The 18,040-nt window shown below is 41.3% G+C and overlaps 1 protein-coding gene across 2 annotated transcripts; it reads left to right on the plus strand.

Annotated features, from left to right (window-relative positions):
* Positions 1-1,973: 1,973 nt before the first annotated feature.
* On the plus strand, positions 1,974-17,684 carry LOC139408334 (protein TASOR). 2 transcript variants are annotated; one of them, XM_071152090.1, is made up of 9 exons: positions 1,974-2,284; positions 2,550-2,862; positions 3,126-3,291; positions 4,451-4,688; positions 4,779-4,922; positions 9,271-9,421; positions 9,570-15,319; positions 15,483-15,532; positions 15,739-17,064. In XM_071152090.1, the coding sequence occupies exons 2-9, from the start codon at positions 2,577-2,579 to the stop codon at positions 16,427-16,429; spliced, it is 7,476 nt and encodes a 2,491-aa protein (XP_071008191.1). In that variant the 5' UTR covers positions 1,974-2,284; positions 2,550-2,576; the 3' UTR covers positions 16,430-17,064. The 2 variants fall into 2 exon arrangements, with proteins under 2 accessions (XP_071008191.1, XP_071008192.1); XM_071152091.1 differs by lacking the exons at positions 15,483-15,532; positions 15,739-17,064 and adding an exon at positions 17,621-17,684 and having other exon boundaries at positions 2,158-2,284; positions 9,570-9,722.
* The last annotated feature ends 356 nt before the right edge of the window (positions 17,685-18,040 follow it).

The raw sequence follows: 18,040 nt of genomic DNA on the forward strand, positions 1-18,040 counted from the left end.
AAGAACCTATATATGCAGCTATAGGAGGTATGAGCTGTAGCAGTGGCGGGGACTTCCTGAGCCTTTGCAACTGAGCATGTGACTTTGAGGTCAAGCCATTTCCTCCTGCAGTAACCCTTTGCAGAGTGTCCCCTTAAATTGCAAGTACAAATTGTATGACACTCACATTTGAGTGACAAATGCATCTGAGACAAGCTTGAAGATTTCTATCCACAATTCTGAGTATGGTAAGAGAACAGCATGTATTCACTGCTTCAGTCATTTCCTGCTTATTTTGTTTAGCTTTTTTTCATCTTTAGTGTATCTTCATTAAAAGATTAAACATGATGTATGATGGTCTAACAAAAACACCAAGGTTTTACTGATGCACACTCTGCAGTCAGTATAAGTACAGGTCTACAGTTTGTCTTGAGATGGGGTGATTTATGATTTATGGAGAGGTGCTTAACCAACATGTGACAAGGTGCAACCAAAAATTAGAGCATTTGGAAGGAAAAGGCACAACGCTCACTCAAAACGTGATGTTTTATTTTCTGACTCAAGTTTAAAACATAAAACAAATGTTTAAAACACGAATTAGAAAATGGTTTTTAATTGTGAAGCGAGAGTCGTGCCTTTTCCTTCCAAGTAATTTCAAATCAAGTTGTTTACGTAGCATGTTACAAGTACAATCGATGTTGACTAACAGTGAAGAGAAAAATTATAGAAAAATTATAATAAATACACAATGAGTAATGATAACTTGGCTATATACACGGGGTACCAGTACCGAGTTGATGTGCAGGTGTATGAGGTAATTGAGGTAGATATAAACATAATAGGTGACTAGGCAACGGCATAGATAATAGTAGCAGCAGTAGATGATAGTAACAGCAGATAAACAGTAACAGCAGATAAACAGTAACAGCAGATAAACAGTAACAGCAGATGTATGTGATGAATCAAAAGACTTGGTGCAAAAAGGGCTCGATAAAGATAGTGCAGGTAGTCTGGGTGAAACATGCCCGTTTCAACCAGCCTCATAGATGAAGCTGTTGGAATGCATGCCTCAAAGTTCATGGTCGAAAAGTATTCAGGAAGAACAAGTGTAAAAAATAAATAAATAAATAAATAAACCTGCTAAACTTGTTTGCCATCAAACTTGTTTGCCGTCTGATTGTCAAAGAACAGTCTGTGCAGTACTTGTTTCATACACATGGAACCAGTCCTGTGAGGCTGAGCTCACTTTCGACATTTCCAGTTAAAAAAAATACTGCTTACTTCTTCATTTTAGCGTTGGATGGCTGTTTTGACTGGATTACCTACTTCTTCATATTTTTTGAAGAATTGTTTACTTTGTTTATAATATCTAATTAAAAGGTAACACACTTTTTTTTTGTGATTTCTGTTTTTGAGTGGTTCCTTGCATCAGAGGCTCACACGCAGGTCGATATCACTGTTCCATTTCCAGAGATATTTTGGTTTTGGAGCAGATTTTGGTGATTTGTTGCTCAATACATAGAAGCAAACCTTTGATTTGACTTTACGGAAAAACCACATGAATTTCACATGTGAACACGTGAAGTGTTCCAAAAACATGTTTTCGTGGGATCTTATGTGAAGGTAATGTGATAACATGTAAAGCAACATGTGAAATCATATGAAGTTTTCCAAAAACACATGTTTTCACATGACTTCAAGTGTGACATTTCATGTGAAAGCATGTGATTTTCCACTTGTGAAGTCATGTGGTTTTTCTGCTAGTGTAGTTTACGATCTGTCTGCATTAACCAATTTGGCTTATTTCCACAGTTATAGACAGTGTTGTACAACCTTTGGCCTCAAGTTGAATCTGTCAAGTTGAATCTGTTTTGCTCCAAATACTTGTCTGTATATGGTCACGTGGGTCACATGATGTTAAAACAAGCAAATGGGGGCTGAGAGACTTATCAGAAGGGAAGGTTAAAGGTCAACTGAGACAACACAGTGACTTTGGATACACCATACATGTTCCAGGAATGGGTAGACATTATTGAGACCGGGTGAGATATTAGAACTACACATATTTACATTCAGATTCTGATCCACTCAAGCATGTGCCAGTAACTTTGCCCTCGACAAGGAAGAAAAACGAATGATTTCCGTGAGCTAAGCTAGATCATCGAACAATCTGAGAGATAAGGTTGCCGTTTTGGGCACCTTGTTATTCTGCTGTGAATCCAGTACTTTGTAAATCAATACAGTATACTATATCTCGATGAATGAGGGTAAATACCACCACTGAACACGATTGGATATGCAAACCGTAAGTATACCTGAGCATTGGCACCAATTTTTGTTTGGAAATGGGGAAGAAGGTTGACTTAACAACATACTAATTGGCAGTTTTTTGAATGCTTGCACAATCAAGTTATCATGTTACTCAGAAATGGGGAAGTGTGCCTCATACAAAAACATGCCATGACAGCATTCCAGATTGAGAAAATACAAAATGGCGTTTAACAGTTTTTGTAGTAAGAAGAAGTTGTCCGGTCCTCTTGGCTGTGATCTGATGTGTGGACTTTTAACAGGGTAATGTTCTGGATTAGGCCAGCACCATGGAGACACTCGGTAGCAAGAGAGAGATGGCACTTCCATCCCGAAGCTCTTCCCAGGAAATAGGAGCTCTTACCCTGAGCTCTTCCCAGGCAATAGGAGCTCCGACCGTGAGCTCTTCCCAGGTAATAGGAGCTCCGACCGTGAGCTCTTCCCAGGCAATAGGAGCTCCGACCCTGACGTCTTCCCAGGTAATAGGAGCTCCGACCCTGACGTCTTCCCAGGTAATAGGAGCTCTGACCCTGAGGAATTTCACCATTCCCAGGAGGAAGAGGGGAGATGGAAAAGGTATGAGAAACATATAATCACATTCAGAACCAATGTCAATATAATCTGAATAATATAATCTGATAGCTCATAAAGTCAGTGCCATGCTCTACAATGCTTTTAGCACTTGAAAAAGTGTGATATAAATTCAATTTATTATCAACAATAACAATAATGCTAAAACTATTGATTTGTGAATTAAAGTTCAGAGTGTTTTGCCATGTATTTATGTTGGATGGTTGAATTACATTGTATCCTGTCCGTGTGCATCTCTTTTTGACTAGCTCTTTTGGATGTCTGCCTCAAAGAGAGCAGGGACTATAGTATGATACAGACAACTCTGAATGAGTCCCGATTGGACATGGGCAAGGAGATATCCTTCAGCTGGCAGTGGGATGATGTCACGCTAATACACAACGAGGAGCTACTGCGAGAGTTCTTTGAAAAAAGGTGACAATCAACATGTTGATCAATGGCGTTAGTGCATATCTTCACAAGAACTGCATGCATGTGCTATATGCATATACAACTCTGTACTGAAACATGATATGAATATGTACATCAGTGGAAGCTGCTGAGGAGAGGAAGGCTCATAATAATGGCTGGAATGGAATCAATGGAATGGTATCAAACATATGGTTTCCAGCAACATCTGACTATCTAATATCCTGTTATATTGCTTTGTTATCATCCTCTAAAGAGGGTGTTGTTATCTCGTATCACGTAAAGAGGGTGTTGTTATCCCCTATCAAGTAGAGGGTGTTGTTATCCCCTATTAAGTAAAGAGGGTGTTGTTATCCCCTATTAAGTAAAGAGGGTGTTGTTATCCCCTATCAAGTAAAGAGGGTGTTGTTATCCCCTATCAAGTAAATAGGGTTTTGTTATCCCCTATCAAGTAAAGAGGGTGTTGTTATCCCCTATCAAGTAAAGAGGGTGTTGTTATCCCCTATCAAGTAAAGGGTGTTGTTATCCCCTATCAAGTAAAGAGGGTGTTGTTATCCCCTATCAAGTAGAGGATGTTGTTATCCCCTATCAAGTAAATAGGGTTTTGTTATCCCCTATCAGGTAAAGAGGGTGTTGTTATCCCCTATCAAGTAAATAGGGTTTTGTTATCCCCTATCAGGTAAAAAGGGTGTTGTTATCGCCTATCAGGTAAAGAGGGTTTTGTTATCCCCTATCAGGTAAAGAGGGTGTTGTTATCCCCTATCAGGTAAAGAGGGTGTTGTTATCCCCTATCAGGTAAAGAGGGTGTTGTTATCCCCTATCAGGTAAAGAGGGTGTTGTTATCCCCTATCAGGTAAAGAGGGTGTTGTTATCCCCTATCAAGTAAAGAGGGTGTTGTTATCCCCTATCAGGTAAAGAGGGTGTTGTTATCCCCTATCAAGTGTTCTCTTTGAAGTTGAAGTATGCCTGTGTGTGGAAATTGCACATTCATAATTTCCTAGTTTTACCAATGATCTTTTTATGCCTACTTTGCGGGATCTCTAAATTGCCTAATGAGGGAATCACTAATATATGTAGAGTTGGTGTTATATTTAATTTCAGAACAGTGTGTGATACATCTAACCCTGTCGACCAGTCATTTGCTTTCATGTTCCTATTATCTCAGATCTGAAATGCGTTTAAAGGATAGACACGTCAGAGAAATGGAGGAGAGGTTCTGTTTTTTAGTCACCTCTGACCAAAAAGCTAAGCAAATGTATCAACACGGACTGAAGGTTGAGAACACAGATCAACACTCTCTGGGAAACCCGTCATATGGAGTCTATTTGCACAGGCACGCTGATGTGGCCCTGAAAAATATCAGCGGCAACACCCCTGCTGGAAAAATCCTCATCATTTTCAAGGTTAGATGGTAATAGTCGTCAATATGATAATTGTCATTATTTCTATTCATTAAGCAAGTAAAACATATGGTTTTGCTTTTCTTCCCATAGGTTCTCTTTGGCAAGGTGAAAAAAGTACCTCCATGTTATGGAAGGAACAGCACACATGATCCAACGGTGAATTACGATTGTCACGTGTCCAAAGACCCCGCTGTCCCGAGGGACAGCTTGTCTCAGCAAGTTTTGAGCTCGTCAGTAAGTTTAGTGGCCTGGCTGGTCTAGTGGTAATGCCGCAGCCTCCAGCATACATATCTACGGTGTCTACATTAGTTCAAATCCCACTTGCTGCTCTTTGATACAACCTCTGTCTATCTTTCCCCACTGTCATTCTCTATCTTTTATATAATATACACTATACATTCAGAAGAATGTGGACACACCTTCAAATTAGTGGATTTGGCTATTTCAGCGACACCCGTTGCTGACAGTTGTATAAAATCGCATACACAGCCAAGTAATCTCCATAGACAAACATTGGCAGTAGAACAGCCTCAGCCGCAAAGTGGTAGACCACACAAGACCGCTAAGTGCTGATGTGTGAAGCGCATAAAAATAGTCTGTTCTCGATTGCAACCCTGAATACCGAGTTCCAAACTGCCTCTGGAAGCAACGTCAGCACAAGAACTGTTCGTCAGGCGCTTCCTGAAATGGGTTTCCATGGCCGAGCAGCCGCACACAAGCCTAAGATCACCATGCGCAATGCCAAGCATCGGCCAGAGTGGGGTAAAGCTTCCCGCCATTGGACTCTGGAGCAGTGGAAACACATTCTTTGGAGTGATGAATCACGCTTCACCATCTGGCAGTCCGACGGACGAATATGGGTTTGGAGGATGCCAGGAGAACGCTACCTGCCCGAATGCATAGTGCCAACTGTAAAGTTTGGTGGAGGAGGAATAATGGTCTGGGGCTGTTTTTCATGGTTCAGGCTCGGCCCCTTAGTTCCAGTGAAGGGAAATGTTAACGCTACAGCATACAATGACATTCTAGATGATTATGTGCTTTTGGAGAAGGCCCTTTCCTGTTTCAGCATGACAATGCCCCCGTGCAGAAAGCGAGGTCCATACAGAAATGGTTTGTCGAGATGGATGTGGAAGAACTTGACTGGCCTGCACAGAGCCCTGACCTCAACCCCATCGAACACCTTTGGGAGGAATTGGAACGCTGACTGTGAGCCAGGCCTAATCAACCAACACCAGTGCCTGACCTCACTAATGCTCTTGTGGCTGAATGGAAGCAAGTCCCTGCAGCAATGTTCCAACATCTAGTAGAAAGCCTTCCCAGAAGAGTGGAGGCTGTTATAGAGCAAAGGGAGGACCAACTCCATATTAATGCCCATGATTTTGGAACGAGATGTTCGATGGAGCAGGTGTCCACATACTTTTGGTCATGTAGTGTAAATACACACATACAGTGGGGCAAAAAAGTATTTAGTCAGCCACCAATTGTGCAAGTTCTCCCACTTAAAAAGATGAGAGAGGCCTGTAATTTTCATCATAGGTACACTTCAACTATGACAGACAAAATTAGGAAAAAAAATCCAGACAGTCACATTGTAGGATTTTTAATGAATTTATTTGCAAATTGTGATGGAAAATAAGTATTTGGTCAATAACAAAAGTTTATCTCAATACTTTGTTATATACCCTTTGTTGGCAATGACAGAGGTCAAACATTTTCTGTAAGTCTTCACAAGGTTTTCACACACTGTTGCTGGTATTTTGGCCCATTCCTCCATGCAGATATCCTCTAGAGCAGGGATGTTTTGGGGCTGTTGCTGGGCAACACAGACTTTCAACTCCCTCCAAAGATTTTCTATGGGGTTGAGATCTGGAGACTGGCTAGGCCACTCCAGGACCTTGAAATGCTTCTTACGAAGCCACTCCTTCGTTGCCCGGGCGGTGTGTTTGGGATCATTGTCATGCTGAAAGACCCAGCCACGTTTCATCTTCAATGCCCTTGCTGATGGTAGGCTTTGTTACTTTGGTCCCAGCTCTCTGCAGGTCATTCACTAGGTCCCCCCTGTGTGGTTCTGGGATTTTTGCTCACCGTTCTTGTGATCATTTTGACCCCACGAGGTGAGATCTTGCGTGGAGCCCCAGATCGAGGGAGATTATCAGTGGTCTTGTATGTCTTTCATTTCCTAATAATTGCTCCCACAGTTGATTTCTTCAAACCAAGCTGCTTACCTATTGCAGATTCAGTCTTCCCAGCCTGGTGCAGGTCTACAATTTTGTTTCTGGTGTCCTTTGACAGCTCTTTGGTCTTGGCCATAGTGGAGTTTGGAGTGTGACTGTTTGAGGTTGTGGACAGGTGTCTTTTATACTGATAACAAGTTCAAACAGGTGCCATTAATACAGGTAAGTGGAGGACAGAGGAGCCTCTTAAAGAAGAAGTTACAGGTCTGTGAGAGCCAGAAATCTTGCTTGTTTGTAGGTGACCAAATACTTATTTTCCACCATAATTTGCAAATAAATTCATTAAAAATCCTACAATGTGATTTTCTGGATTTTTTTCCTTCTCATTTTGTCTGTCATAGTTGAAGTGTACCTATGATGGAAATTACAGGCCTCTCTCATCTTTTTAAGTGGGAGAACTTGCACAATTTGTGGCTGACTAAAAACTTTTTTGCCCCACTGTATATACAGTGCCAGTCAAAAGTTTGGAAAATGTTTTTTTCTTTCTTCTTACTATTTTCTACATTGTAGAATAATAGTGAAGACATCAAAACTATGAAATAACACATATGGGATCATGTAGTAACCAAAAAGTGTTAAACAAATCTAAATATATTTTAGATTCTTCAAAGTAGCCACTTTGCCTTAATGGCTGTCATCAAGGCAAAGTTTGCACACTCTTGGCATTCTCTCAACCAGCTTCACCTGGACTGCTTTTCAAACAGTCTTGAAGGAGTTCCTATATATGCTGAGCACTTGTTGGCTGCTTTTCCTTCAATCTGCGGTCCAACTCATCCCAAAACAGCTACACTAGCAATAACATCTGCTAAACACGTGTATTTGATTGATTGAAACCATCTCAATTGGGTTGAGGTCGGGTGATTGTGGAGGCCAGGTCATCTGATGCAGCACTCCATCACTCTCCTTCTTGGTCAAACAGCTCTTACACAGCCTGGAGGTGTGTTGGGTCATAGTCCTGTTGAAAAACAAATGATTGTCCCACTAGGTGCAAACCAGATGGGATGGCAATCACTGCAGAATGCTGTGCTAGCCATGCTGGTTAAGTGTGCCTTGAATTCTAAATAAATCACAGACAATGTCACCAGCAAAGCATTTATTTGGGCTGCAATTTCTGAGGCTGGTAACTTTAATGAACGTATCCTCTGCAGTAGAGGTAACTATGGGTTTTCCTTTCCTGTGGCGGTCCTCATGAGAGCCAGTTCCATCATAGCGCTTGATGGTTTTTGCGACAGCACTTGAAGAAACGTTCAGAGTTTTTGAAATGTTCCGTATTGACTGACCTTCATGTCTTAAAGTAATGATGGACTGTTGTTTCTCTTTGCTTATTTGAGCTGTTCTTGAGATAATATGGAATTGGTCTTTTGCCAAATAGGGCTATCTTCTGTATACCATCCGTACCTTGTCACAACACAACTGAATGGCTCAAACGCATTAAGTAGGAAAGAAATTCCACAAATTAACTTTTAACAAGGCACACCTGTTAATTGAAATACATTCCAGGTGACTACCTCATGAAGCTGGTTGAGAGAATGCCAAGAGTTTGCAAAACTGTCATCAAAGCAAAGGGTGGCTTCTTTGAAGAATCTCAAATATAAAATATATTTTGATTTGTTTAACACTTTTTTGGTTACTACATGATTCTATATGTGTTATTCCATAGTTCTGTTGTCTTCACTATTATCCTACAATGTAGATAATAGTAAAAATAAAGAAAAACCATTAAAGGAGTAGGAGTGGCCAATATGTATATATATGAGTTAGTGTACAAATCATTAGGAATATTTTCCTAATATTGAGTTTCACCCCCTGTCGAAAAAGCATTCAGCAGGGATGCTGGCCCATGTTGACTCCAATGCTTCCCACAGTTGTGTGAAGTTGGCTGGATGTCCTTTGGGTGGTGGATCATTCTTGATACACAAGAAACTGTTGAGCATTAAAAACCCAGCAGCGTTGCAGTTCTTGACACACTCAAACCAGTGCGCATGGCACCTACTACCATACCCTGTTCAAAGGAACTTAAATCTTTTGTCTTGCCCATTCACCCTCTGAAAGGCACACAATACATGTCTCAACTATCTCCTTCTTTAACCTGTCTCCTCCCCTTCATCTACACTAATTTAAGTGGATTTAACAGGTGAAATCAATAAGGGATCATAACTTTCACCTGGATTCACCTGGTTGGTCTATGTCATGGAAAGAGCAGGTGTTCCTAATGTTTTGTACACTCTGTATGTGTATAGACAATTTATAAATATATTTGAAAGTTCACTCCTTTAGAGAGAGCTGCTCTGAGGCATGACTTGATATGTGACCATATGACCATGACTTGACACATTCTCTGTTTACAGGTGTTCCTGTTTGACTACAACGAAAACCAGGAGCTAAAACAGAGACCAAGGCAATGTTTGCCATATGCTATGGTTTCATTGGTTCCTTCTGTAAATTCTTCTCCGACTAGCACTCTAGTTCCATCTGTAAAACTGGGGCCAAAAACAAAGGGTATGGAATTACAATAACCAGATTGTGTTTAAATGACTAGATTTATTCCAGCATATTCATCATCAGCTGATGATCCATGTTTTATATTTCATATACGCAAACTATAGCCTATGTAGTATTAATAATTGCTTTGTTTCATCTTTCCCAGATTCAGCGGCATGTTTGGAGACCTGCACCGTGGCTCAAAGAGTGGGTAGAGGTCAGAATGCGACCGTGACATTCAAACATTTTGGGACAACTGAAAGTCCATTGCCTGGATACAGATGTCAGGGATTTGGAACAAACCCCCCATTCCAAAGAGGTGATCAACAGAACTTCCAAAACATTACATCAATCGCAAACCAATTGTATCACAACGGAAGTGACCAACCCCCACCGCCTCCACTACACATTAGTCCCTGCGACCAGCCCCCACCACCTCCACCGCCCTTGAGTCCCTGCGACCAGCCCCCACCGCCCTTTAGTCCCTGCGACCAGTCCCCAGCGCCCATTAGTCCCTGCGACCAACCTCCAACTCCTTTTAGTTCCTGTGTCCAGCCCGCATCACCCTTTAGTTCCTGTGTCCAGCCCCCATCACCTTTTAGTTCCTGTGTCCAGCCCCCATCACCTTTTAGTTCCTGTGTCCAGCCCGCATCACCCTTTAGTTCCTGTGTCCAGCCCAAATCACCCTTTAGTCCCTGCGACCAGCCCCCACCACCCTTTAGTTCCTGGGCTCCTCCTTTACCACCACCATTCACTGGTTCAATTACCTTCTTGGAAGACAATGGACTGGTTACTGATCCTATACATTTACAGATCCCAAGCCATGCTGGAACAGCTCAATTTGACCATAATAAACCCCACTTAGGTAACCAAGTTCAGTCTTGTCAACAAGTTTCGAACACCCTGGCCACGAACCAGGATAACTTATGGCGACAGTCTACATCTGCAACAGGTGCATTGGAACCAGTCTCTACTATAGTTTATTCTTCACGTGTGATTAAGGATCCCAGATTGTCGGCACGAGAAACTAACAATATGCAGAGATCGATTTCAATGGAGTCAGAGAGCGGTCAACAAACAAGTACCTCTGTCTGCATATTGACCGTGAAGCCAGAGCATAAGAATCTCCAAAATGTACCAAAACAGGTGAAAAATCTTAGGGAAACTGGAAAAAAGAATGATCCAAAACCATGCCAGCCTGATACACCAATAGATTGTTCTACTGCTACTTTGGTGAATATTTCAGCTCCATCCTCTGTGATACCTACAACTGAGAATCAGCCATCGTCTAGAATGCTTAAAATGAAGTTCCAGAAGTATTCTCCATATTTTCATCTGACCAAAGAGGAGAGGAAGGCAAAAATTGGTTCTCTACAACATCTGTCATTTGATGAGAAAAATACATTATTAGAGAGAACCAATTTTTATGCAACCTATTTTCAGAAGTCCAGGTGTCTACTCAATCAAAATGACAAGGTCGCCACAGTCGACCCTGGGCGGCTATGTAAACCAGGAAGTATAAAAAGATGCTTGTCCAGCACAGACTCAGTGGAGATGTGCAACAGTCCTCAAAAGACTCATGAGGACAGTGGTGCATACTTGCAGCAGCAGGTGAGACAACATCATCTGCCCCAGTACAACACAAATGGTGATCAGAGTTCAAAACCTATCCCAGAAATTTCAGCCCATAATCCATCAATTGTCTGTGGGGCTGTGGAGGAAATTGTGGCCCTTCAATTTGAGAGGAACACAGGCAATATGGAACCAGAAGACATGAACCTTTGCAGCCCAGAATCCACTACTACATGTCTCACAGAAACGAAAGAGGATGTGCACAAAGTTACTGTGGAACCACAAGATGAAATGGCAATGAAAAATGACTCACCGATTCAATTCCTTCCCCAGACTGTCAACCAAACTGCAACCTCTGAAAGCCGGCAGGAAACAGAGGTGAGGTCCAATCTTAACTCAGCAACAGAGGAAAAACCTCAGGATGCTCTAAATGAAAACTCTAATGCAAGCAAGCAGAACACAGAGGCAAGCTCCAAACCAAATTCCATAAGAGATGAAAAAAATCTAAACATTGTACCTGAAATCGCTGAGGGAAACAAACAGAGCAGAGATGTGAAGTGTGAACCAATCTTAGCAGAGAAAAACAAAACAAATGCTGTAAGTTCAGTGGATGACACAATGGTGAACGAAAATCCCCCAGAAACAAGGTGTCCAGTCATTTATCAGAGCCATACTGATATCATGGATGCTTGTGAAGAGGTTTGTGGTACGGAAACATCAGAGGAAGTTATGAGTGTCAAGGTCTTCTGTCCTGGAGTCATGTCAAGGCAAAATCATGAAAGGCTTTTGCAGAAAGACAGAGAATGTTATGGAATTGGCCAACATCAACAAAATGAATCCAATACATTTTCTACCTGTGGTGACTTAGCTGATAATACTGAAGAATGTCAGGCTGATGATTCAAAAGCCAAAGATACAGTCTACAGTTTCCTGTATAACAGGCTGCAACTCAGTGAGCTCTTTCTTTCACCTAATCAGCATGGATCATGCTCAATTTCTGGTAAACATTACCTTAAACCAAAATGCAAAGACAGTCCTATGGACACCAATAAATCACTCCTTCCGTCCTGCAACCCAAACCAAGTAGACATCGGAGAGGGATGTAACCTTCGCATCACAATAAATGCTGATAGAGAATTGTCCGCTGTCACGGAATCACCCTCTCTGTCCAAGAGATTTTCAGTGTCAGAATGTCCTCAAGGAACTCAAGCCTCACCAACTGTACAGGAAAATGAAAAGTTTAGCAACAACAGCATTATCAGTGAAAACACACCCATTGACGGTGTTCTGAAAACATCCACCTACTACACCACCTTCAACAGAGCACATGCCCGCAATGCCAAATTAATCAAAATGATGGCAGAGAAATACAAAGGGAAGGAAAATGCTTCAGTGAGGATAATGAGAAATCATCAACATTCAAGAGTGAAGAAGAAATTGATCGTTGAAAAATCCACCACTGACATTCCATACTCAGAAATATCAAGATCATCCCATAAAGCCATTACAGGCCATATGCAGATGCCATTTATGCAGAGGGAAAAAGACTGTTTGAATGTTTCCCACAAAAACTTGAAACGCAAAACCTTTTTCCCCAATAAGGTCACAAGAAATGCCAGAGAGAACAAACACAAATCATGTTTTACATTTAAATCAAAGGTTGCAGCTCAGAAAATGTCTGTGTCAGATGACTTAAAGACCTCAACGCGAGTTCCCATAACATCAAAAAAAAGCACTATCCTGAAGATGTTAATAGATTTTAGGAGAAAAAAACGTTGGGGGACATTCAATCACAACAGAATGTACAGTCAAAGGAATGTGTGCAATGCTCCTGTAAAGTATATTACTTCCAGCCCAACGTCCGATGATAATAAACATCTGAGAGGTAATCGTTTCGAGAAGAAACATCTGAAGACACCAACGAGAGAGTTAGAAACAAATATGTCTATGAGAGATGGAAATGAAAAGATCAACGAGGAAAAGCAGATAGCTGATGCTGTTGACACAACCTTAACTTCGTCGACCATAGATATAGTCAATGAAGAGGCTGCAAAATCTACTTCTGGGAGCACTGCGAGCAACTTTGTGGAAGACATTCAACACATTGAGGAAGCAAAGGATCTATCTAAAAGCAGAACTTGCAACGACGGCAAGCCACATGACACAGAAACATCTCAGGAAACCCAGAGCAATTGCACTTCCCTTCAGAACAAATTACCTCCACCGAAATGCACCAATATCGTGGCTGTAAGTCAAGACAATGAGGGAATAACTGAGTTTAAAAAACATGAGGTGGATCTGCTGAAAGAAAAGGCATTACAAGCTCATACACACTCTAGAAAAGAGGTGGAAGAGGCCAACAGTGATATGGCGCCTGCTAAAGAGATCATTTCAGCTTCTGAGAACATGGAGTTTCCCTTAGATGCTGCCATCAAGATTCTTTGTGGCAGTGAGTTAAATTCAAACACACCCAAACCACAGGAAGAGATAGCTCGGGTGTTGCAGCACAAGTATGGTCAAATGGAGACAGAGAAAGCAGACACATCAGATAGAACACATTACTGCAACCCACTGGAACAAGAAGACACACCCTCCAAGGAAGTGAAACTCATCAATAGATTAAGAGATTACTTGACAAATTTTGAGTACATAGTTAGGAAACCCGAGCCAAAAACATCAGATACACTCTGTGAAACTGAGAAGAATTTGCCACAGATTTGTGAAACTATCCAGAATAATGTCAATGACCATAAGGAGAAACCAGTTCATCTGGTTGTCCTTGACAGGGTGGAGTTGCGCAATCTGAGACCTAATGCAATTCCTTTCCCAATAAAGATATGCACTCCGATTATCAACACAGACAATGACCTGATTCATAGTAAAGAACAGGAACACAAGGAGAAAACAAGAGGGAATAAAACGAATTATTACAGAATTCCTTGCATTAGCCCTGATAGTACTTCCATGTTGGAAGTCCCTGAAAAGTCCACTCAAACTCCTATGGACAAGAAAACAACTGAAGCAGAAATCTCCACAAGTGTGCCTGACATTAACCATGGGATTACAATTGCAGAAAATTATGCCTCAAGAGAACAGCAAAGACAGCCAAATTGCACTATTGATGCAAACAACATGATCATGCTCAAAGCACTAGCAGAAATAGAACCAGAGAATTACGAATTTTGTAAAACAAAAGAAAACACCAACCAGAAGCCAAAAAGCCACATTGTAAGGGTGAACACTAAGACTTTTCATAAAAACTTCAGTGTGGCTGATATCTCAAATGCACTAAAGCATGGAGACAAAGTAACTTCCTTGGCCGAACTTTGCCCGTTGCGAACTGAATGCAAAGTCATGATGCAGTACTTCATCTTAAACTTTGAGGAAAAACAGAATGTTGAGGTCAATAGAACTATCGTCTCAAGAGATCAGATTTTAGAGCGATATCTGGACCGTCCTCCTGTACCAATGGAACTGAAGTACGAAGCGTTGAATTCTCTCCTGGAACTGCAGATAATGATGGAGGCCTGGCAATTTGTAGATAACAAGATGCGATTTTTGAGTGGACAATCTACATTTAGGAGTCTGCTGTGGTACGATCCCACTCTGTATGGGGAACTCTTTAAAGGGAAGGTGGGATTACAGCAGCAGTCCTCTTTATATTCATCTTTCCAACAAAGCCTCATCAACGAAGGACCAATTGCATTGCAGAGGTACCATTTAGCTGTCTCTACATTGAATGAACAGCTGAAAAGGGCCCCAGAAATGTCTTATTACATGTATCTCAAAAGCAAAAGAGAGAGGCTGGAGATTGAGGCTGCATTACGAAATCCCTCAGACATAGAGAGTTTCTTCCTCTCTGTACCACTGTCTTGCATGGTCAATTTTGGCGACAGTGTGGAAAGTTTACAGAGGGTCCAGAGGCTTGTGACGACTTTCACAGAGACTCCTGCAGACGAATTAGAAGACGGATTCGATGTTGGAAAGGCTGAGCACCTTGCCATGGTGTTCCGATTTCTTCAGGAGAAAATCTACTATTTGAAAGCTTGCAGCAACACGATGGTCAGCAAGACGTCTTGGTTTGGCATGGAACACATCCTGTTTGACGCTTCGAAGATACTGGTGTGGAGGGACACGAAACAGACTGGGTCAGATGAGCTGCAGGCGAAATACAAGAAAGCAAATCCACAAATTGTCTATGGGGTGACTGAATCTGGTGTCTCACTGTTGCATACAAGCGTGTCAAAGAGGACCCAGCTCATGGTTAAGACTGGGAACACAGCACAGAGATTCAGAGGTCGGAGTCGGGGGAGGCCGCCTATGGAGAACACTCGCTGTGCTGAGGTTTGTTGATATATTCCCATTTTTGGGGGGTAGAAATTACACATGTATGATATCAAATAATTGAAATTGCCTTTAGTAACATGTTTCCCATGGTGAGATTTTTAAACCAGTAAAAAGAGATCAATTAGACTGTGCTTTTATTGCTGTATGGTTTATTTTCCAGAAGAAATATCCTCAACATGGGTCTTTGCCGATAATAGACCTCACAAAATCGTAAGTAAATTACCATTTAGGTTTGTGTCAATAAGCCAAGGAAGGGGATCACTGTTATTTCCCTTGTGTATCAGAGGCAAAACATGAATTAACACAGTAGCAATTGATATGTAATTCCTACCATATTAAAGATAGCTAAATAATGGTTTGGAGGAGGGAAAATATAAACATCTATCATCTAACTTGTTTTTCCTCTCCAACTCAAGCCCTAACAGGGATAACCCAGATGTATACCACTGGGCCACACCCCCAAGCAACCCTGCAACCCATTTCCAGGCTTGGGCACACCAAGAAAACCTTGTCAAGAGCCAGGTAGTAAACTGGGGTGAAAGGTCACATGATACGCAAGCCATGGAGAGGAATATCCCTGCATCTTCCTTATCCCGACCTGTGCCAACATACCCTGAAATCAGGGCCTGTCTAAGGACTAGTAAAAGTGGGACAGCGCCAAACTCACAGATCCAGTTACCTGCCTCAATGGGAGGGCTGGGAAGTAAATCAGATGGGAGGCAGCAGTGGGCCGCGAGCTGGGTTCCACATAACCCCCAGAACATCACAGGAAGTGATCTGAGGCCAATGCATCCTCTGTGGATTGGTGTTGGGGACAATGGTCATCCCCCCATTGGGGAGCCTGTCCTCTTAGAGCAAACTAATCCGTCTTCCTGGTCTAGTCTGCCTTCTTCTCCTCCATCTGCACCAGCAGGAAATACAGCACAAAAATCTCTGCACTCCCTCCCAGCTCTCGCTACGACAAATAATTTCCCTCCCACATGTGAGCCCCTTCCTATAAATTACCCATTTTTCCTCCTGAATGGTCAGACCTATTCCACTGCTAACTCTGAATTGTCGACAGCAACTCTTGATAACAGAGGGAGATTTCCTCCCTATGTAGAGTAGTGCTGCTTCTTTATCAACTTTTATGGAACAGGTTTATAAAGCAAATAAGGACCTTTTGAATATAAGGAAGTGCTGGTGTTTCCATGTTTAAATACTGAACTGGATCAGGAAACAAATATCAGTCAAAAAAGAAGGAACTCAAAGGGGAGTTGGAAACAAAAGGACTTGAGTTAATTTATTTCATGTTGAATTCACTATTTTAAGTTAATTTAATTAGTTTCATGTTTGTTGTACTTTTTTGTTGTTGTTACTTTTTTTGTTGTATATAATCTCAAATACGTTGTCAATTGCTGATAAGCAATATCTGATTGAAAGTGTCCTATTTTCTGACCAAAATGAATTGTATAAAGTGTTGTTAACTTATTCCTCAAAGTGGATTATATTGCTATTTTGTAATATCGAATTGTAAATAATATTATTTAAGTGTTTTGTTGAATTTTAAAGACCGCTTTTGGTTATTAGCTTGTTTGCTTTACTCAGGATTTTTGTGCTTGTCATGTTTTGGCTACTTGCTTGAGGCTTTGTTTTGTAATTAAGTGTCACATTGGCAAACTTAACCCTTAATAACTATTTCCCCAGCAGAATTGTTGTGTGTGTAGGTTTACTGACAAATAAAATATATTTGTACAAATCCATTAAATGTGGCTGCCATTTGTGCATCACAGCAACACCAACCTCAAAATAAGTAATATTTTTTAAATATAATGTATAATAATATAATGTATAACCTTTTAATATACTTAATTTGAAAGGTGCAATTATCTGTAATCTGAACTAATTAGTAATTGTTTTAACCAACTTTCTATTTTGTCATTTTTTTCAGAGGGGGGGTTACAAAAACAATTAAAGAAATCCATACAAAGATAACCACAACCCATTCCCTCCCTCAGTCCCCATCATATTCTGTTCCAGTTAAAGGGTTGCTCAGATTCAATAGTTCTGTGGACCATACTTTTTAAATAATGGCTAACTCAGAATATATTATAGAGATCAGTCCTTTCGGGAGCCCAGATCATTTATTTTTTAAATTCTATCATTGGAAGGTTCGGTAGTTGTTTCCCAAGGGACTCCATAGGCCAGCGTAGCTGACCGAAGTTGTAATTGTATAAAAAAAGGACTTGCCTGGTAATGTGCATGTATCATTCTGAACTAAATGTTTTTTAATCTAATGGTCTCTCTCTTGCCTTACAGAAGTGTGAAAACTGACGGAACCAGCAGCATCCCAAAAAGAAAAAACTCTTCCTGTGTGGTTGACAGATGGGACTTTATGAAACACTGGTTAAAAAATGTAGAACCAAATACAGCCCACATCTAGCTCTGCTGACTACTTTACCTGCACCATTGACAGCGCCAAATTTTGAGTCACATCGGTGCCTTGACCTGGATCTCTGCAAGAAGGTCAAAGGGGGCGAAGTGTAACGGAGGTTGGGTAACCACGCTTGTGTAATAACCTTGCCTAAGACCTGAAAAGTAGCATTAATGCGGTGCCTCCCTGAGCCATTGGCTATAGACTTCTGCTTGGCTAATGCACTCTTCTGCCACGCAAAAGAACCACTTGGCCCAGGACAGGTTTTAACCCTGGTAATAAGAATTTGGTGGGTGCTTGTATTT

This window comes from Oncorhynchus clarkii, chromosome 5, assembly GCF_045791955.1.
Source record: "Oncorhynchus clarkii lewisi isolate Uvic-CL-2024 chromosome 5, UVic_Ocla_1.0, whole genome shotgun sequence".
In the NCBI taxonomy this organism is placed as follows: domain Eukaryota; kingdom Metazoa; phylum Chordata; class Actinopteri; order Salmoniformes; family Salmonidae; genus Oncorhynchus; species Oncorhynchus clarkii.